This window comes from Alligator sinensis, unplaced genomic scaffold, assembly GCF_000455745.1.
Source record: "Alligator sinensis unplaced genomic scaffold, ASM45574v1 scaffold1139_1, whole genome shotgun sequence".
Taxonomy (NCBI): domain Eukaryota; kingdom Metazoa; phylum Chordata; order Crocodylia; family Alligatoridae; genus Alligator; species Alligator sinensis.
Window position 1 is genome coordinate 441,463 of NW_005842413.1, and position 22,430 is coordinate 463,892.

Below are 22,430 nucleotides of genomic sequence, written 5' to 3' on the forward strand. Positions count from 1 at the left end.
CGTGTGCTCTGGGCCCTGCGGCTGCCGGGAGGCCGGGTTCGTGCTGGGCACGTGTGTGTGTCTGTGTGCACGAGGTGTGTGTGTGTGTTGGCACTGGGCATGTGCACGTGTGTGCGTGTCTTTCTGTGCATGTGTGTGTTGGTGCCAGGCACATGTGTGCGTGTCTGTGTGTGTTTCTCTTCATTCCTGCCCTTCGTTTGCATCTCCCTGCCCCAACAGCCACTTCTGTCTCCCGTCTCCTTTCCGTGGGGCTGTCCCCCTCTGCTGTCTCTTCTTTGGCCCTGAAGCTCCTTGAGAAAGAGACTTGGAGGGAGGCTGTAGCTTCCTCTTCCTCCATCCCGTGTCAGAACCTCCTGACTCTCGCAGGAAGCCGCTCTCCTGAGTGTGATGCACAGTTTGTCCTGCGTGTGTTGTTGTGGGTGGGTAAGTGGGTGCATTTAAAAACTGTTGTGTTTCCTGAGCTCTTTCTTAGAGCTGCCATGGTCTGCAAGACTCGTGTGTTAGTAAGAATTAAAAGAGAGAAACTCAGTTTTCCTCATTGCCTCACTTTTCCCTTTCCCCCCACCCCCTTTTCAGTCCTGAGTAGGGATATATAACTAAAATGCAGATCATCAAAACACAGCAGGCACTGACAGGACAGAGAGAAATAAGCCTGGGAGCCAAAAGGCAGCATGGCACTGCAGTTTTTCTGAGTAACTTGGAGAGTCAGGAAGGGAGAGAAGGGTTTCTAATATAGAAACAGAAAGCTCGAACACTTCCATGGATATAATTGAAAGAAATATTTTTAATGCAGTTAAAACTTAAAATGTTACTGGCTTGTTTTTCTCAAGTTTTAGTCCTAGTGGCGGGTTCAGTTGAAGCGGCAAAGTGTCAAGTATTTGACCTGAGAAATAATTTCTTCTGAAAATAAACCTTATCTGCCAGGTGTGTAAATGACAGAAGAACAGCGGCTTATACAGGATCAGGAGTTCTTCTCTGATCTTAGTTGTGCAAAAGGCTTGTACGTTTCATATATATAGTATATAAAAGTTATGCAGGCTAGCAAACAGAACAGTTAATCAAAACATGCATGCAGTCTTTTTTGCAAGGCTTGTTGTTCTATTGTGACTGAAACAATAGCAAAATAAACCTCATTGATCTCTGAGTAATATAGTCACAATGTATTAATTTGGAATAGACAGTGTTGATGGCACCTGGATATAATATTGGTGGTAGAGTACAGTTAAGAGGCTATAGTTTCAAGAGTATTTTATTTCTCATGAGGATTTTTGTTTAAGAAGTATATACACTCTTCAGACATCAAACTAGAAATTGTTTTTCCCACTTTGGCTAGAGTTTAACTTGTCCACAAACATACCGATTAACCATCATGCTGATCTTGCGTTTTTTGGCTTAAGGCACGACTGTCCCCAAAACAAGGCAAGCATACACGCAATAATAGAAATAGTACAGAATCCTGTTACCAGCATCAACTAATTGAAGCTTCTTTATTTGTTTATTTCTGGAAAAAACTAACATTGACATTCTCCATTGTGTTTAAACAGATTATATGTAATTGTGTTGTTCAGCAGCAATCCAGTGTGCAACAAAACCCTAAAATATTGCCTTTTCTTAGTATTTTGTTGTAGTTTCCTTTAAGAGTAGGATTTCTTGTCCATATTGCTATGGTAGCTTAGAGAAGCCAGGGCCCCATGCTGTCTTTGGTGCTGCACACAATGTAATGGACGGTCCCTGTCCCAGAATGTAGAAGAAGTAGAATAGATGTAGATTCATGAAGAAACAACAAATCAAATGCATAAGCCACTTTACTAGTGTGAAAGAAAAATCAATTTGCTTGAGGATATCAGGCCCACTTATGTCCGAATGAACTATATACAAGAAGGTATGCATGTGGCTTGGATGCTTCAGAAAAAATACTACTTAAAATTCATAGGTAATGTGTCAGATGTTGTGCATATTTTCATAGTTGCAGTTGATAAAATGACAAGACAGCTTGATTATACAGCGACAGAAGTTCTTAACTGTGAGTTTTCAGTTTATTGTTCTTTATTCATTATCTTAATATGTAATCAAGGAATTTCAACTTTAAGGAGTTGTAAAACTGCTTTTTAGCTTGCAGGTGGATGAGGAAAGGTGTATAAAACTTAGAACCGTGAATGGTTTCTCCTGTCTGTCACATTTACAGATGCCTGCTAGCCCAAACTTAATGTGAGGTTGCTGAGTAGGAATAGTATCCTAGTAGGACTCTTGATGCACTTTCATTTCTGGTGTTTAGAAGTGGACCTTGTCATCAGTATCTAGATCCTAGCCCTTGCTGTCGAGGAAGCTTCAGCTTCCCTGTTTGTATTAACCCCTGACTAGTAGTGTCTGGTACCAGTTCTTAAGGCTTGGTTACTAGATGTTAGTTAGTATCACAGTGCTTGGGTTGTAAAAACCCTCCTTGGTCTTTTTGTGCTTATCTTCCTACCAGGAGAGCACTGTGCCAAGTCTGTCTCTGCTGCTGAGCCTTCTCAAGACTAGCAGTGTAAAATTGACCTAATTTGTCTGTTTCACTCTTCTCCAGGAAGTTCGGAAGAGAACTGGTGAAACTGGCAAGGATATTAAAATTCTACTGCAGCTGAACCATGACTCCACAAACTAAGAAAAACACATTTGGAAGGCAGTATATTTGCAAGTTCAGCCCTCGGAAACATTTCCCCCCACCCACCAAGCTTAAATCTAATAGAAACAGTTTAGAACCTCTCTCACGAGAGCAAGTCTTAAATTCTGCTAGTAATACAGAGATGGAAGAATCTGTTTCTTGATGGCAACAAACTTATTTGTGCAATTTTTGCTGATATATGCCAAAATTCTTGGTTTGTATATCCTAGACACATGAAATGTTTTCTGTGCATCTGCCTTAACCTTGTCTTGGTCTGTAGATCCTTTAGCATGCATGTGGAATAGCCTATGCTCTGTGCACCTGGGCATCAGGCAGTTGAATTGCATACACATTAGTGGAGGGTCCAATGATATTTGTTTTATCTGATTTTTAAATTTTTTATTTTAAAGATCCAATTAAAGTATATAAGCTGAAGAACTTGAGATAAGCATTTACCCAACTCAAACTTTGGGTTTTTTTTGTAAAAATGTTTGCAATTATTATGAGGTATATTTTTGTATTCAATAGCTGTGGCTATTGGACTTTTTAATTGTTGTGTGAATGGTACATCCAGTATACGTGTGTGCGTGTAAATGTCAGAATACTGGCATTGATTAGAGCAGCATCTTTTCTCATCCTGTTTAAACAAGATGTCTCAAACATGACCGGGAAATACCATGCCTTGTGAATCAGGATGACTTCTCATGCTCTTCTAATCCTGGACCTCAGCTAAATGCGAAATATGCACTAAGATCTCAGAAGATGCCATCATAAAGTATTGAATCTAGATTGTATATTTCATATTTCGTATATCAAACCAGGAGGCCTTTTAGAGAAACTGTATTTACAGAGAGTATTAATTTAATATTGTCATACTCTGCTTTTATGGTAAATAATCAGAGCCTTAACTTCAGTACAAAGTGATCAGTGTGCTGTACAATAGAGCTGTCCAGCTTGTTCCCTGTGAGCCTTGTGTGTCATATGAGGAGTTAAGTTGAGACCCCTGGGCTTCTCTCAGACTGCTGTTCCCCCTTCCATTGCTTTGGCTGCAACAGCATCCAGAGTCTCTGGGATCCATTTGTCTCCAGCTTCCATTTCCTGTTCTTGCCTGGCGGGGGCAGGACAGTGTGACTTGGGGAGCGGAGGGTGACACTGGGGCCATGTGAATGTATAATGCAGGTGTGGGAGGGGGTGCTTGCATGGGCACACAGTTCTGCCTGTGTGATCGCATGATGCAGCGATCAGGGGAAGGGGCAGGGGGGCCTGCCTTGCTTGGTGCAGCCTGTGGGGCATGTGGCTCCCAGCCCCTTAGAAGTTGGACAGCCCTGCTCTACAATATTGCACAGCTTTTTTTATAGAAGGAATTTTTTGTATAAAGCTATTGGAATAAAGTGGTTCAATTCCTTTTCTAGCACTTCATCTTGGGTGAAATCTGCTTCATTATTATTAGCCTAGAATAACTTGGCTTTATGCTGATGCACTGCATACAGCTTGAGACTGATGAAATCTGTGCTCATTGTCATGACCCAAAAGGCATGATTGTGTGTGCGCGCTTCGGCACCAGAATTATCCCCGCCGAGTTGCAGAGCATTGCACGGGAGTGTTTCCTGATGCAGAGGAAACCCCGGTGCAGGGACGAGTTTCCCGCCTTTTCTGCAGCTGCTTTTGCAGAATGCATTGCTCATGTTGCAAGAGGAATGCACGGTGCAAAAGAGTTCCTGCCACCGGTATGCAAATTTGTTCCCCGTGGTTGGCTAGTGCTAAATTATTCACACATGGCGGCTAACGATTGGCCTGTTAGCCATATAAGAGGCTTGAGCAGTTTCCGACCAAGCCGAAGTGGACTCCACATCCATCTCGTGGGGACTCTGGGTACACGGCAGGGTAAAAGAAACCCTGTGTGAGATTCAGAGGAGCTTGGCGGCCTGATCCACCGCCCACCTCTTCCCGTCTTCGAGCGCGACTTTTATAAGACGTATTTATGATTTCCATTTTGGTGGCTCGTTTACCCAGAGCATCCGGAGCTCTGCACCGTGGAGCCTAGCAACCTCCACGAGACCGTCTGTGTTGTCTGTCTGTAACTGCAACTCAATCAAGTTTTCCAGCCTACACCACTGCCATCTCGGTGTAAGTAAACAATCTTTAAAACTACCGATACGCGTTTGTGCCTAATTTCAGCTCGACGGCCTTCCCTCTCCGACCCGGCGTGCCCGGGCTGCTGGCCACAGCCCGCGTGCAGCGCGGAAAAGGGCTCGGGTCGCTCCCGGCCCGCACGCTCATGACCATGTGCTATTTTCTGGTACCTTCACCTGCCTCAAATATATACTTTTTATATACGGGCAGGAAGAGCAATTATAGCACCTTCTTTTCACTTGCTGGTGGCATGCAACTTGGGGAATCTATGGTACCACTTTGGTCCGCTTCTTATTTCTGTTACCCCTGCTGGGCTGAATGCTCCGGTGCTATGATGGATATAAGAACCTGGTTGCATATGGCTTGCTTGAAGGGTCACTTTAGCATTCTTTTCTCATATTGTGTTGATATGAGGGTGTCCCGCTCCAAACAAAGTTATACTGCTTATAGAACATTAGATAGTAATGCTTGTCACAGTGGGGAGCTGCCAGGGTTTAGTATCAAGTTAGTGTTAACAACTGCTGCTAACTTTTTTTCTCAAACCTTTTGCTAAGCTCATGGAAAAAGAAAAAAGTTCTTAAGGTTAAACTTATACCTAAATGTATGAATTACATTAAAACATTTGTAATTTATATTAAAATAAAAGCATGAATATTCTTGCTCACTTTTGATATGGAGGAATTCCTTTTTCTAATGGTCTCTTGAGATTAGTATTCAGAATGATATTGTTCTTTGGATGCATGTGTGGTGATGAGTGTTTTGAACTTTTTAAAAGTGGTTTTCAGCTGTTTCCTTTAAGAAAGGACCCTCACCCTTCCCACAAATGCAAGAATAGCAAAAATAGGACAGACTACTTTCTGTTGCTTCTGCTCCCTGGCTTGAAAGCTAGCTGCTGGAGAAAGGGGTCCAGAACACTTGTCTTTTTAGCCATTCAAAGGACCTCGCAAACTTCTATCAGCATTAGGCTTTTTAAGGCATTGCTTTTGGCGTGCCCCTCTGGTCACAGATATACTACTGTTTGTTTAAAAAAGTAGAGTTGTCTTATAGTGGGTTAAGCCTTATTTTATTAAACTGAAACTGAAGTTAGAGGGAAAAATATTCTGTTAAAGGGGAAGCCATAGAGGGACATATTGCCATCTGGTGGTCAGGATATAGTGAAAGTTGGTGAAGTTTTTGAGTCTGTTCTCTGATTTGGTAGCACCAAGATTTTTTTTCAGGATCAGGAAAATTAAGGTTCAACCAGCAGATCCTAGATGTTAAACTGAAAAATTAATATTGCCTTGTGAATCTGCCTTTTTGATTGCTTGTTGGAATGCCTGCCCAAACAAGAAGGTCTTATAGCATCTCTGAAAGATGTCCAGGCTTGAGCTATGGCAAACCTCAAAAAGAAGGGAGTTCCAGAGCTGAGGAGTGACTGCCAAGAATTACCTTCTGTGTGTTTTTTGCCAAGCAGACCTGGTTCAATGATGGTACTTGTGGGAGGTTGCTCTAGGCTCAGCTTACATTCTATCACAATCCTTAAGGGAGCAAGTCCTTTTGGTACAGAGCCTTTAGGGCCTTAGGTCAAAACAGGCATTTTTGAATTGCACCTGGAAAGCCATTGGGAGCCAGTTTAGGCTCTGGAGTATTGGAGTTGTGATCTTGGTAACCCAGCCACATCAGAAAGTGTGCTGCTGTGTTCTACACCAGCTGCAGCTTCTGGATGGTCTTCAAGGGTAGCTCTACATCTTTAAGGGGCTGCATTGGCTGTGTAGCGGCACTGGGAGGGAGCTATGGCAAAATTTGGGGTGGCTGCAACTCCCTTTGTAGTTCCTGCCCTGAGCCCAACCTGTGCCAAGAAGAGCCCCGCGTCATCCCATCCCACCCCACGCAGATCCAGGGGCACACGCCCCCCTGGTGACCTCCTGGGGTGCCCCCCCCACAAGCTGCAGGTCTGTCCTGTGCCCTGCCCCACCCCAACTGGGCAGCCCCTGCCCCTTCCTTCCCTCCCTCACTGTGGAGGGCATTGATTCCCCCCCCCCCATGCCCCTTCACTCCTCCCTCCCCTTCCACCACAATGAACTTACCAGCTGGAGGGCAGCTCTCCACGCTACTGGGCTCTGCTCCTTCCTGCCCAAGTGCTGTGCTGCGGCTGCTTGCACGCACAGGCATTTATCAGCCAAATTATCAGCCCCATTGGGCCGATTTCTGATGCAGTCAATTTTCTTTATATCGGTAGTGATCCAATATTGGACTGATGTATTGATGCATCTCTAGATGACCTGGATATCATCAGCATACTAATGGCATCCCAGTCTTACTTTCTGCACAGTCTCATTCAGCAGCCATTGAATGGGAGGGGTGACAAGGTGGAGTGCTGGAGGACCCTACAGGAAAGGTTGTGAAGGGATGATGCCCAGATGGTGATGCAAGTGGTGGGGATGATGCCCAGATGGTGATACTAGAGCAAATGCTCGAGTAGCAAAGATCAGAGCCACTTTAGAGTGGTTCTGCAAATACTCATCAGGTTATATAAATTCTTTATGGTCACATCTATCAAAGGCCACTGAAAAATCTAGTAAGATCAGCAGGGCACAATTTCCCCTGTCTGTCTTAAGGCAAAGATTGCCAACCAAGGATATGAGCAAAGTCTCTGTGCTATATCCAGGATTAAAGCCAAACTGACAAGCGTCCGGGAATGCAGTGGCATCCAAATGAAGCTGTTAGGCAGCTGCCCATTCAATTCTCTTCCCCAAAAGGGAAAACACAGTGATACCTGGTTGAGGAGTTAGCATCAGTCTAGTTTCTGGGAGGCACTGACAGCCTCTGCCAGTAGTGGTCCCAGTCTCCCCCAGCTGATTTTTACAAGTCCAGATGAACACAGGACCATTTTGCAACTGGTTGCCCCCATCCCCACCCCTCAAGAACATTTGCTGCATCAGTGTATGAAAGTAATTTTAAATGATCCATATAACCAAGACAAGACCGAGCTTCCTGACCCCCAGACTAAAAGTGGTGGACCCCAGGTCATACCAGGTATTGGCGATTTTTGCTGCAAAGTAAGTGGCAAATATGTCACAGTGGACTGAAGAAGATGAATAACATTAAAGTGCATAGTGTAACTTGTTTAATTAAACCAGGTCTATCCAACTGGTGGCCTGTGGATTGCGTGCAGCCTGTGAGAGGTTAACGTGCGGCCCTTTCCGCTCCCCTCCCAGGCGCCCATCTATCTGCTGCTACCTGTATTCCTTTGGCTGCAGCTTCAGGGGCAGGGCAGGGTGGCATGGTGCAGCTCATGCTACTGGAGGAGCTGGCAGCTCAGAGTGCCCATGCAGTGTGGTGCAGCAAGAGAGCCCATAGCTGGGCAGTTGAAGGTGAGGTAGTGCGGTACTGCAAAAGTGTGGGGGAGTTTACGCATATGGATTGCAGCCAGTGGGGCCTGTGGCCCATACTGGTGCGGCCCCCACTGATGTAGCCCATGGGTAGTGAGGTCCCTGCCTGCTTGGAAGTTGGACAGCGTTGAATTACATCATACCTGTTTCTCTTGCATCATCCTTTCCCTAGCAACCAAAAATTACTCTACTTCAATTACTTTACATTTTTTGTTTTTTTTTTTTTTTTTAACTAGAGCGTTTGTTGAAGATGACTTTGGAGGAGAGGCGCAAAGAATATTTGAGGGACTATGTTCTACTGAAAGATATTCCAACATGGATGGAAGACATGAAAAGTAAAAGTGAAAGTGATGGTAAGTAAAGGAAAACTGTGTCTTGGCATTTGTGTATGCATGAGTAATGTTATTTGCAGTTAGATTTGTTAGGTCTGAAACATTAATTAATTCTCTATTCATAATTGACTAATTTTGGGGATCTGAGAAGCATCATCTTTAATTGTACTGTAGGTAATTTTTGGTCTTAATTCTTATAGTGAATTCTGAATGCTTTTGAGGTTGTCTAAATATCAATTCTGTTGGCCAGGGGCTTACTGTTTTAGGATGCAGATAGAAGTGACAATTTTTGCCTGATCTGGCCCCAGAAAGTGGTCTACAGCTGTGACCAAACAGAAGTGCACAGCAGCTGCAGAATGCTTTAAAAGGGCCTAGTCCCATGAAAATCTGAACCCTTGTTGCATGAGTGTTCAGATGAACACATTCCAAAACAAAGCATGTTCTGTAACCTCTGTCTGCAGAGGTCTAGCCTGTCACTGTTTTCACAGTGGGAAGAGGGAAAGGAAATGGAGGGAGTTTGGTCTGGGGTTTTTTCAGCTAGCAGTGGAGGTTGGGACTGGTAGATTGGAGCCTTCCTACCTTGGGGTATGTTTCAGTGCATCTGTCCTACCCTTCAGCCCTGGCTAGGGAACCCCAAGAGTGAGCTTCCTTTGCTCCCTTTTCCCCCCTCCAATTCTGGAAACAGTGTCAGGGCTGGGAGGGAGGGAGTGGCATTGCTAGGGAGATAGCTGCAGGCTCACACCAGGCAGCTAGAATCCCCAGCTCCTGGACCCAACAGTGAATTTCTTTTGGGTCCAGGGGATCGTTCCAACTCATAGCGGGATGCACAGAGAAGTGACAGTTTTTACTCAATGTGACCCCTGAAAGCGCTCTACAGGTGTGACCAAACAGAAGTGCATGGCTGCAAAGCGCTTTAAAAGGGCCCAATCCTATGAAAATCTGAACCCTCATTGCATGAGAGTTCAGATGAAGACATTTCAAAACATAGCATCTTCAGTGACTTTGGTCTGCCTGCCTCCCAGCCTTGGATCTGTTTTCAGAAGCAGTGGGGTGGGGTGCTGGCTTACAGCCAGCAGCTGGATTCCCCATCTTCCCCTCCCCACTGGACCCAACAGCATACTTCCGTTTGGTCTGGGGGATTGTTATAACTCAGAACGCTTCCTGCAAAGCATTATGAGTTATAGTGGGGAGCTGTTCTTCTGTCTCCACCCTTGGTGTTCTCCGGGTTTATTTAGTAAGCATAACCACTGTGTCTCTCTCTCCTTCCCCCCCCCCAAAAAAAAAAAATCTTTTGTGCAGACAACTCTGGCAGCCTGTTAGTTATCTTAGAATGAGAGCTTCTAGTGACAGCAGTATATCAAGGAAGTGAGGTGACTTCATAAGGACTGCATTGGCTGTCACTCAAAACTTTATTGGATTTAACCACTACTTCAAATTTCATTTGAGAATTTAGTAGTTGTATAGATGTGGAAATAAAGGTATTTATCTTGTGGAGAATTGCGTAAAAAGTGGGGCAGTTATATTCTGTACTGTGTTTAGTTTTGGATGCTTCAGCAGGCACTTTTCTATAGAGCTGATTAGATTAGCCTTGTATGGTATTTAGCTTTATTGGTATGTGGGGAAAAAAAAAAGTGGCAGTTATCTACCCAAGCCTTCAGGAATAGTGGATAGGTGAATGGTAAGCCTGCAGTGCATAACCTTTCTTGCTTGAGGTAATAAAGCATGCAGTATTTCTTTTACATTATTTATCTATCTATCTGTATGTTTGTTCATTCATTCATTCATTCATTCATTAATTGTAAGTCTGTCTTGGATAGCTGTATCTGAAGTTGGCCTCCCTGATTATGGCACAAGGTCTGAGTATCTGTGTATGCAACTAAATACATGTATTTGGAATGGCTTTGGGATGTACCCCATGAAATTACTTCATTCCTTAGTATTTTACACAAACTAAAAAAACCCAAAAACAAACTTGCAATACAGGACCAAATCTCCCTTACTTTCATGTGAACGTGAAGGGGATATGACCCCTTGACAGGGTCTCTCCCAGGCCTTCTTTGGGGTCCTGTTCAGCCAAGGCCTGTCTACTGCAGCGATACCCTGTAAGGACGTAGTAAGCAAGTAGGTTTATGGTTGCAGTAGGCCAGGGAATGATGATATAGGCAGAGTCTTTATAGTCAGGTCATATCTGTATGGTTAAACCTAATATTCTTCACTCATGCTTTGTATCTTTCAGTGAAAATAGAAAACTGAAGCAGTCTTTTGGGAAGGTGTCAGAAATTCAGTGTCCCACAGATTTGTAGACCTAAGTGTTATGTAGACAGATAACTATCAACCAGTCACAAATCTGGATTGAATTACAGTATTTGAAATGGAGTGCTTATAGGAGGCATCTGAGCTTTTCATTCTGGGGAATTTAGCTGTGGTATAAGAACACACACAGGACCCCTTATGGCATGCTGTTTGTTTAATGAGTCATTCCCTGCCTAGAGGGTTTACATTCTGTGCTGACAAAGGGGAAAACGTGATGCATGTATAGAATAACTTTATTTTAAACTCAAGTTTACTAGGATATTTGTATGACCATGGTGAAGCTTCAGAGTTTGCCCAGTGTCTTAATGCTGAGCTCATCCTTCCTCTTCACATCCAACTATATTCTTGTCTGCTTTTTCTGAACTAAGCTTAAGTTGTTGATATTTGCAGGTGCTAATTTTGATTGCTCTTAAGAATATTATGTTTATTTCCTGTATACAACTGCGATGTCACCCTACACAGACTGAACACTGATGTCCACAGTGACATGAGGTAATCAGCTGAATTGTTGATTTTAATTTCTTTTAAAAAAATACATATAAGGCTTTCCATTTGTGCTTAGTCTGCTTTAGGAGGGCAAAAGCAAAAGGAGGGAAACTTTTTTTTCCCCTTTTTTTCCCCTCCTGTTACTTAAGCAGCTTTTTGTTCACTTTGTATTCAGGAGACAGCTACAGTTATGGATCTTAAATATATTTACTCCACATTGGTACATATTTCTTTGGCAATGTTAAGTTTTTGAAGGATTGTCTGACTTCCTAAGTGTAATACTTTTACATTATGTGAAACTGTCAGGAAAAAATGCTTTCTGTGAATGTGATGCATTTCACTTTGCATATGTTTCAGAATTATTTTTGTAAAACATTAGTGATTCTATACTACAAAGTATTGAGTGCATCTGGAGTTACATTTTTTAAATTAAATATTGAAAAGATGTAGTTGAAATCTTCTGTTTTTTGTACATTGGGGTGTATGGAATACAGCTGGTACAAATCAAAGTTGTCTGTGTGTAATGCCCTAGAAATGATTAAACCAGTGCTGAGTCAGGTAAAAGGAACTGCTGGTGGAATCCTCATCAAATTCCACTTGGTGGGATCCAATTTGGAAGAAAAAAGTAGCCTTTAAAATGGCAGGTCAGCATGCTTCAGCATGATAAGGTGGCATGTGAGGAGTAAAACAGAGACCAGAAGAAATGTGTTAGTTGTTAAAAGTATAGCCAGTGACATACTTTAACCGAATAGGAAAATTTGTGGGAGAGAAGATCATACAGGCTTATCAAGTGAATGACAGGAGTTGGCTGTATATTAGAAATGATCATGGTATGTTGCAATCAAATACTGAACTGTCTTAAAGTTCAGAACAATTATTTTGTAAAAGTAATGAATGAAGAGAACTTGAAGGAGGAGCATATGTTAAACTATGGCTTGATTGATGGCATAAAGGAGAAGGAAGATACTGTAGTGGCACTTGAGAAAATAGAAATAAAGGAGACATTTTGAATTGTGTCAAAGCACCCTTGCACAAGCTAGAGCATGCATGTGTTTAGAAAGGCTATAATAAACGAGGTTGCTGCACTGTAAAAGAAAAGGAAAGTATATAAGCTTCACTGTGGAAATGAAGATGCTTAAGTAGATGGCACGGTCTTTAATAGGGAAGAATATTAGTTTGTAATGCATATTGCTTCAAAGAGCGAGAGAGGTTAAGCAATGTTGTTATGGGCCTTTCTGTCATTTCTTAAAGTGGCAGGAAATAAAATGACCCTGAAGGTGCATTGACAGGGTATTGATGGATCTCAGAAAGATCCAAGACACATGACTACTTGGCAAACCACAATTTGTGGCAAAAGGTTGTAAAAGTCACTGACGTCTAAAATAGGGAGTAAGAAAACAGATCTCTTTGCCTTTTAACATTTCTATGTTGTAAATGCACAACAGTCTCCTAAGCCTGAGATGCAAGGAAACAAAATGCACTTTGGGATTTATATAGATTGGAATGTGAACATGTCATATGGAATTAGACCATGTGTCTTGTGAACTTCTGCTGCTTTAGAGGAAGAAGGCTACATGATCTAACCCAAATTCATCCAACCAGTTGCTCTGTATAATGCAGAGGTGGGCAATTATTTGGGCTGGAAGGCCACTTAGGGAGTTTTGGTGAGCTGTTGTGAGCTTGGTTAGCACCTGCCCCCCTTCCTCACTGCCCCCTGCCCCCACCCCCCTGGTTTTGCACCAACTTGCCAAAACTGCCTAAGTGGTTCTGCCCTGGGCTCCAGCCTTTTGCTGTCACTGTCTGGCAATTCTGACTCCGGGGTCTCCATGGAGATCAGTCTGGGACCCCTGTGGGCAGGGTGCACTTGGCCGACAGATGGGATGGAGCTGTGTGTGGGGAGGAGCGTCTGGGAGTAGGACAGGTGGCAGGGGCCGGGATCGTGGGGTGGTGATAGTGTGGGGCTGGGGCCCACAGCTGAGCCATGATCTGCTCCGAGCATGCCCCTGTCTACAGAACTAGTGCGTGTTGCAGAGATGTGTAGGCAACAGATTGTGGCTCTGGCCTGGGCTCCAGCCCCACACTGTCACCGCCCTGTGATCCCAGCCTTGGCCTTGGCCCTGGCCCTGGCTCACACCCACTGCCCACCCACCCATCACGTTCCCAGACTCTGCTCTCTGCCCGTCCGTGGCCCCATCCCACCTGTCTGACTGAGTGTGTCCTGCCCGCACAGGTCCTGGGCTCCATAGTGACCCTGCCCCCCTGCTCTGTTGGGCACTGGGTGTGGGGCAGATGGGCCAGGGTGCCCCGGGCAGTGGAGTCAGGGCTGGCAGTGGCAGTGATGCTAGTAGCATCAGTCGGAAAGAGCCACTGCTGCTGGGGCTGCCGGGAAGTGGAGTCCAGCTGCCACGTTGCCCCAAGCCCACTGCATTCCCGGGGTGGTGGGACCAAATGCATGCACCACAGCCTGGGCTGCCCCCTGCGCCTGGGCGAAGTGAGGCTGACAGACCTGCCATGGGCTGGATAAAATTTAGCTTGAACAGTCTGCAGGGCTGTGAAATAGCCATTCCTGATTGAGTATCTCGTCTAACAGACAGCAGTATTGTAGAAGAAAGGATCGTTGGAATAGTGGAACATTAAGACCATTAACAAGGGCAAAGGAACATTAACATCTATGGATGTTAATGACCTGGGCATACTGGAGGTTTGGATCAAAAGACATTTCATGAGGTTCAGGAAACATGATTGCAAAGTCCTGCACTTAGGATGGATTGGTCCCATGTACCAGTACAGGCTGGGGGGCTGACTGGCTAAACAGAAGCTCTGTAGAAAGGGACCTGGGGTTTACAGTGGACAGTAAGCTGGACATCCACTAAGCTGGTTCCAACATCCTTGAAGGTTTTTAAGACTTGGCTAGACAAAACCTTGGCTGGGATGATTTAGTTGGGGATGGTCCTACTTTGAGCAAGGGGTTTCACTAGATAATCTCCTGAGGTCCCTTCCAACCCAAATTTTCTATGATTCTATGAATGAAACAAGATTAGCAGGAATCAAGTATATTACAATTAGCCATGAAGCCATTTGACACCCTCAGCGCTGCCTGAATAGAAATGCCAGTGCCCTTCCCTGGTAGTTGATTTCAAAGTTTGGCTAGGGCAGTGTGGCAGGGCACTGTTGGTGCCTGCCACTTTAAGGGCCAGAAGCCAGCAGCTGGCAGGTGCCTGATGAGGGCAGCCATTTTGAATCTGGGGCTGCCCATATAAACAGGGCATTTTGCTGCTGGGAGGCGAGGCAACAACATCACCTGGCTGCAGGGCTTCTGGTATCATCTGGAGGTAAAGGAGGAGCTGTAGGGGATGGTCAGGAGGCTTCTGGTCCTGGGCATGACCTAAAACTGCACCCTGCCAGGAGTGGATGGCCTGATGGGGCTCTCAGTGGCACAGGAGCCCCCAGGAAATGCCAGGCGGGTCGGGGTGCCTTAACCCCTAGCCCCCACAACTGGGTGGGTTACCCTCATTTGTAGGGTCTGGAAGGTAGACCCCAGCGAGAGTGGGGCCATAGACTCACACCTGTCTGGACATCCCCTGACTGGTCAATGCTGGGGCCAGGACTAGAAGGGTCAAAGGGCCAGGGGCCCACCGTGAGGAATGCCCAGAGCTGAGGGCCTGGGGTTCCGACTGGCCTGGAGGTGGGCCAGGGCTAGTAGCCAAAGGTCCCAGTGGGACCACACCCGTAAGGGGGAGCAGCTCAAGGAGCTATGCTGCTTAGGATGAAGGCGGAATAGGCTGCCTGAGGAGGGGAATCCAGGTGGGGTTCAACTTGTAGGATTCTGGGGCCCAGTGTGGGGCCGGTGATATTGATAACATTTGGATGCTATCTGCGAGGCTTGGGCTGCGGTGTAGGGGAGGAACGGAGCAGCAGATAGCACCCCGTGGCATCGGGGCAGGAAATGGGCAGTCTCCTGCTTAATTTACATCAATTAACCAATTACCAACAAGGTATGGTGGGCGAGAAGGTGGGCAGTTAGCCCAGAAACAGGTGGGCGGGCCACAGGGAAATCAGCCCTGAAAAGGCCCTCTGTTACAGGTAGGAATTGAGGAGAGGTACAGCTATACCACTGCACCCGTTCCTCCCCTGCATCCTGCCCTGGTTGTAGTTATCACTGACTTTAGCTTTAGTTAATTTGAAAAATCAGTCCTATATCTATGACTTTTTTTTTTTTTATGAAAGTGACTGTAAATAGCTTTTTTTATGGCTGAGCTGATCTGCTAAGTCTTCCATCCCTGCATGATGTGCTTCCCCCGCAAATGTGCAGGTAGAGTTATAGGAGTAGAAATGGGTTTACATTTGTCTTTGCAGCTTTCCAGGAAACTGTTTTCCCCTGGCATAAATCAGATGAGCCTTAAGCTATCCTGATTTACATTTGATTATAAAGGTCTTTGGGAGCTTAGTTCATGCTTCCTGAACTGTGCTGTCTCTAGGTCAGTCACAGGGCCAACTGTACTACCCGAGAAGCTCTTCCTTAAGTATATGTTTGGGAAAATAGACAGCTATTCTTCCAAGATAGCTATTCTTCCTTTAAGTAGTATGAAAGAAAGGGATCACATACTGCAGAAGACAAACTGCAATAAAGTGAGATACAGAATAGACATTAATTGGTCTTATAGACAAGCAGAATTATCCACTTGACAAAAACCTAGAGAAAAGGCTATAGAAACTCAAACCATAAATTTAGTAGAGGAAAGGCAGCTTATGGTTGTAAATTGAACAAACCTTCAGTGTTTTGTTTTGTACCAAATGTTGTAATTCCCTGATGAGCAACATGCACACAATCTTCATGAGTCTTTTGTACGAATTAAATCTGTTTGTCTGTCTCTGTTTCTCTCTTTGTCTCTCTTGTGCGCTCAACTGATCAATTAAATAATGAAGAACAGAGTACTCTGGAAGCAGTTATACGAATGAGGAAAATTTTTGAGGCATGATGATTAAAAAAATAATTTGAAGATTTCTGTTTCCTTTTGCACAAATTCTTATTTTCCTCCTCTCTTCTTTTGAAATACCGTTCAAGCACAGTGACAATCCAAAATGACCCACCTAAAATACCTTGTTTTATTAGACATTATTTATTTATTGACTAAGGTGTTTGGTGATTAATCTCTATGAAGAGAGGAAGATTTTGTTGCTGAATTGGATCCATAACTGCCTTACAGAAAGCTGCAACTTGTGTTGTAAAGAAAGGAAATCCTAACAAATAGGTTCATGGACAGTTAGGGAAATGAGAGACTATAACATAAGAACAATACAATCAATCAGCATGTCCAGATACATTACCAAGAAAATGAAATTCTCATTTGTGCACTTTAGAGCATTAAAAGGGATTTGTCTTTTGTCACTATTGCTATGTGATTTCTTTAGAGTTCAGCGCAAAGGCTAGTTTAGTGTTGGGAAGTACAGTTTTGGATGGGTCATTTCTTACCCAGCTGGGATGACCTTCTTGTGAAGTTAATCCTAAGAATGGATACTCCATACCAACCATAAAGTTCTACTTTTACCTAGACAGTCAAGTGTTTAGCCTGTATGAGGGAATAACAGAAAGTGGAGCCCAGCAGACTAGATATTACACTTTATGGAAGTTAGACATAAATATTCTCCAGCAATAAATATAACAGCTACTCAAGTGCTGGGAACTGGGAATAGGCCAATTTCAGTGGCTTCTGCTCAACCCTTGTGTCTCTTTAAGGGTAAGAACAAACTTTGCTGCAGTTGCTGATGCCTTTTGATGCTCTTTGCAGTGAACTTTTTGATATCTGAGACCTATTGTCTGGACTTCCCTTTCCTGCCACTTGTGTGTTAGCCTGAATTCTTAGACTCAACTCAGCTGTTCTTCAAATCGAACCTCTCAGCTTCACCTTTATAGTTGAGTCCAGCTGTTTTCTGAAGTAAATCCTTCTCTCTGTGCTCCAATAGCATCTCCAGTCCTTCCTGTAGGGTTACCTAATAGGGCTGTGCAAAGCTTCAGTCACTGACTCAATTCAGCGGAGATTTGGCCTGATTTGACAGCCAAATCTTTGGATCCGAATCGAATCAGGAGACCTTTTAATCTCTCCAAATTGAGTCAGAACCCTCCGAATCGATTTGAAGATTCTGTCTATAAACTTACTGGGGAGACCAGCGGGGAATGGGAGAGACCTTGTTCCCCCGAGCGCCTCCTGGAGTAACGAGGAATAATGGCTGTAAGTTGTTAGAGAGTACTTTCAGACTAGACATCAGAAGGCACTACATCACAGTCAGGGCGGCTAGGATCTGGAACCAACTTCCAAGGGAAGTAATGGTGGCTCCTACCTTGGGGGTCTTTAAGAGGAGGCTTGACGATTACCTAGCTGGGGTCATTTGAGTCCAGTTTACTCTCCTGCCCAGGGCAGGGGGTCGGATTAGAAGATTTGCAAGGTCCCTTCCGACTCTACATCTGTGAATCTATGATGATTCGGACATAGACACAGCTTTAAATGTTTTTCCTACATACCTCAAGGTACCAGGTGGCTCGTGAATGCTGAGATGGTGGGGTGGATGGAGCATCCTATGGGAGCGCGGGGGGGATCCCCAGTGCACTCAGCAGCAGACTCAGAAGTGGACTAGAACCACTTCCAGTCCACTTCCGGGACTGCTGGGGAGCACATGGGGGGCCTTCCCCCTGCCCTTCCCTCCTCCCGGCTCGGCGACTGGTACCTCCTGGGTCTGTGGGAGGCACCCGGGGTCCACCATGGCCAGTCACCAAGCCAGTGGGGCGCTCCATCCATCCCACCATCTCAGTGTTCACGAGCTGCGCCTGGTATCTTGAGATACATAGAAAAAAACATTTAAAGATGTGTCTATGACTGAATTGCTGGTTCTCTGAATCAACATCGAATCTTCATATTCGGATTCGGCCAAATCGAATTGGGACAGTGATCTGAATCAACGAATGGAATCACTGTCCCTGATTCAGGCCGAATCCGAATTGAATACAGTCCATTTCGCATACGACTACTACCTAACTCTTATCATCAGCCTGGTGATCCTTCCTGGTTTTTAAGTGATAGTCATCTCCTTTAAAGAAACATACATTGATGGCAATCAACCCCATAAGTATATATGCGGGCAACACTCTTGCTGTGCTCCCCACCATGGGGAGTTGTGGTTAACAATTTTAACATTAGGGATGAAATCAGGAAGGCCAGAGCACTACTGGAGTTGAAGTTAGCAAGGGACATGAAGGGTAACAAGAAGGGTTTTTACAAATATGTCAGAAACAAGAGGAAGGTCAGGGAAAGTGTGGATCCCTTGCTGAAGGGGGAGGCAACCTAGTGACAGATAACACAGAAAATGCTGAAGTATTCAATGTCTTTTCCACCTTAGTCTTCACAGGCAAGTTGAGCTGCCAGAGTACTGGATCTGGTAGCACAATTTGGGGAGGAGGTGAGCAGCCAACAGTGGTGAAAAGAATAGGTAAGGGGCTATTTAGAAAAGCTGGACATGTGCCAGTCCATGGGGCTAGATGGCATGCACCCAAGGCTGCTGAGGGAGTTGGTCAATGTGATTACAGAGCTGATGTACATTATTTTTGAAAACTTGTGGCTGTCAGGAGAGGTCCAGGATGATTGGAAAAGGGCAAATATATAGTGCCCATCTTTCAGAAAGGGAAGAAGGAGGATTGGGAGAGCTATAGACCGGTCAGCCTCACCTCAGTCCCTGGAAAAATCATGGAGCAGGGCCTCAAGGAATTAATTTCTAAGCTCTTGGAGGAGAAGGTGATTAGGAACAGTCAGCATGGATTCACCAAGGGCAAGTCATGCTTGACCAACGTGATTGCCTTCTATGACAAGATAACTAGCTCTGTGAATGCAGGAAGAGTCGTGGATAAGATGCATCTTGATTTCAGCAAGGCTTTAGATGTTCCACAATGTACTCTTATGCATACTAGGGAAGTCTGGGGTGGATGAATGCACTGTAAGGTGGATAGAAAACTGGCTGGATCATTGGGCTCAGAGGGTAGTAATCAATTACTTCATGTCAAGTTGGCAGCTGGTATTGAGTAGAGTGCCTCAGGGGTCTGTCCTGGGGCCAGTTTTGTTCAATATTTTCATCAATATCCTGGAAGAGGAGACGGAGTGCACCTTCAGCAAGTTTGCAGGTGACACCAAGCTGGGGGGAATAGTAGATATGCTGGAGGGTAGAACTAGCATTCAGAGACACCTCAACAAATTGGAGGATTAGATGAAAAGGAATCTCATGAGGTTCAATAAGGACAAGTGCAAAGTTCTGCATTTAGGATGGAACAATCCCACGCACCACTATAGGCTGGGGACCGACTAGCTAAGCAGCAGCGCTGCAGAAAAGGACCTAGGGGCTACTGTGGACAAGAAGTGGAATAGGAGCCAACAGTGTGCCTTTGTTGGGAAGAAGGCTAACCACATACTAGGCTGCATTAGTAGAAGTATTGCTAGCAGATCAAAAGAAATAATTATTCACCTCTGTTCAGCATTGGTGAGGCACCTGAAGTAGTGTGTCCAGTTTTGTGCCCTCCACTGCAGAAATGATATAGACCAATTGGAGAGAGTCCAGTGGAGGGCAGCAAAAATGGTTAGGGGACTCAGACATGTGACTTCTAAGGGAACTGGGCTTATTTAGAATGGAGAAGAGAAGACTGAGGGGGTGGATTTAGGAACAGCCTTCAGCTACCTGAAGAGTGGTTCCAAAGAGGATGGAGCTAGACTGTTCTCATTGGTGGTAGATGACAGAGCAAGGAGCAATGATCTCAAGTTGCAGCAAGGGAAGTCTAGGTTACATATTAGGAAAAACTTTCTCATGAGGAGGGTAGTAAATCACTGGAACAGGTTACCCAGAGAGGTTGTGGAATCTTCATACTCAGAGGTTTTTAAGACCTGGCCAGACAGCCCTGGCTGGACTGATCTAGTTGGGGCTGGGGCTGGTCCTGTTCTGAACAGGGGTTGGACTAGATGACCTCCTGAGGTCCCTTCCAACTGCTCTGCAATACATATATGTATTGTTGACTATGGATGTCTTGCATAAAGGTAGTGGCTAACTTCTCTCGATAAAGTTGTTCTTGCTATTGGTGTGGCTTTTGCTTGGTTCTTTTTTGAGCAATTTACCCAACTTCTATGCACTAATACAGCTATTTCATCTATACCTAAGCACACAGTTTCATGCCTCTTCCAAAAAAATCAATACTTTGAAACAAGATTAATTCATCAGATGAGCTTGACTGGCTCAGTTTGCTAGAGCCATATAACAGTGTCCTGTTCAGATTACTGATTTGTGTCATGAATATGTTGCTACAATACTTCCTACGTGGAAAATACCTAAAGAAAATTGGAATAGAACAGAATACAGGAACTCACTTCCTTAGTGGGGCAGCGTTTAGCCACTGTTTGTGTAATAACATGATCTGTACTAATTCATAGCTGGTTTCTAGGTCTAGGTCACCACTTGGATGCCATAACCCATAGAGTACAAAATGTGCTTTTGGCTCTGGCTGTTGGAGACGCATCAGGCCCCCCCTTTCCAATTTTGTCCCACTTCAGCTGATGTTGTAAGGTACTCAGATTCCTCCTGGGTTGTTTGAGAGAGAGAGCATGGCTTGCAGGATGTTCCTGTGATATTCCTTTCTCTAACTTTTGGATTCTCATTCCTCCCTCATATTTTTCTTTGAGGGAGTCATGCCTTCAGGGTGTATTAGAAGGCTTATCTTTGCTACCAGGTTTGTGAGACGTGGCAGGAAACATTTTTTCTTCTATAGTGGGTGTTAGTAGTGCTGTGGGCACTGTTCTTAATTAGTTTTTCCCTTGAAATGAAGATAAACTACTTTAAGCCACTGCTGTAATTTTTTGGAATTTTGTTTGGTTTGATGCCACATTTGTATATGCCTGATTTCAGTGCAAATGTGATTTATGTGTAAAGTTAGTTTAATAGATGAAGACTTTTTTCCTGTCTCGTAAGTATTTAGTTTAGTATTAATCTAGTTTAAAAATAAACATGAGTAATTTGCACACATTGTACTGAAACAGTGGAAATTAAAACTACATGTGGCTTGACTTCAATGAGGAGTAGCTCTTGTGAGGTGAGGGGAAAATGAGCATAATTAAACCACAAAATAAATCTGTTTAATATAGGAGGGAGGTTTCAACTTGCATATCAATTGACTTACATTTGCATAACTGCCTGTTCAATGGATCTTTGCCAAAGACAGCAGCTATTGGCATAGTTAAGTACAGTATCTTTTGCAGAGCACATTGTGCAAACTCCAACTGTCCAATTCAGTTAGTGATGTAGTTAGTCAACCTTCTTCTAAAAATAAAAAGGAAGTTGAACATAAAGAATTACACTAATGCTCTGTCTAAGTATGCTTAGTCAAATGCTAAGTGCGGAAACAATCATTTTACATACAAAGAATAACTGAATGGCATTGCCCAAAAGGCTCTGTGTCCTGCTAATCAAGATCTGAAGCAATGATATAACAAATCTACAGCTCTTTGCTATTGGTTGTTATCTATCTTTGTTCCCTTCCATTCCTGACTAATGTGGGGGGTACTATAGGAATTTGGATACAAGACTCCAGTTTGCCTTGTTTGCAGTATATCTTTGTATTGTTTATTAGGCTGTCAAGTATTACATATGTCTACACAAATGAAACAGCTCTCCTTGGTAACACAGATCGTATTACAGTTGTAATTTGAGTTTGCTGATGGACTTAATTTTGCAATGTTAATGTTGTCCCTTCTAAAGCAGCTGTGTAAATGAGGCATGATGGGATTCATGTGAATACAAACCCCCTACCCTTAGTCTGCCTTCAAACTCAGCTTTTACTCCAAAAGTAAAGTTGAGTTCTTCCCTTCAAATACATTGTCACCATACCTCTATATGTGGAAAAGGACATTTTAAGTCTTTATGGCAAATAAATATTATAAAGAAACCTAGATAATGCTGATACAAATCAAACTATGCTCTTAATGGCAAATGAGCAAGATTATTTTTCCCTTTGCAGCTGGGGATGTTGAGCTTAAGTCTTCTTTTGCCTCAACATGTTTAACTTGCTTTCTTCATTGCTAACAAGTTTGTGCTTCATTGTATTTTGTTTTGTTTTCGTATTTTTCATTAAAG

The 22,430-nt window shown here is 44.1% G+C and overlaps 1 protein-coding gene across 1 annotated transcript in view; it reads left to right on the forward strand.

The window, feature by feature from the left end:
• MACROD2 (MACRO domain containing 2) overlaps positions 1–22,430 on the forward strand; it is a gene marked incomplete at its 3' end in the record, with an annotated part of 924,419 nt that overhangs the window by 5,132 nt on the left and 896,857 nt on the right. Inside the window, exon 2 of the mRNA XM_006030040.2 lies at positions 8,382–8,498. Coding sequence (XP_006030102.1) covers positions 8,396–8,498 — 103 coding nt within the window. The remainder of the gene's footprint in view (positions 1–8,381; positions 8,499–22,430) is intronic.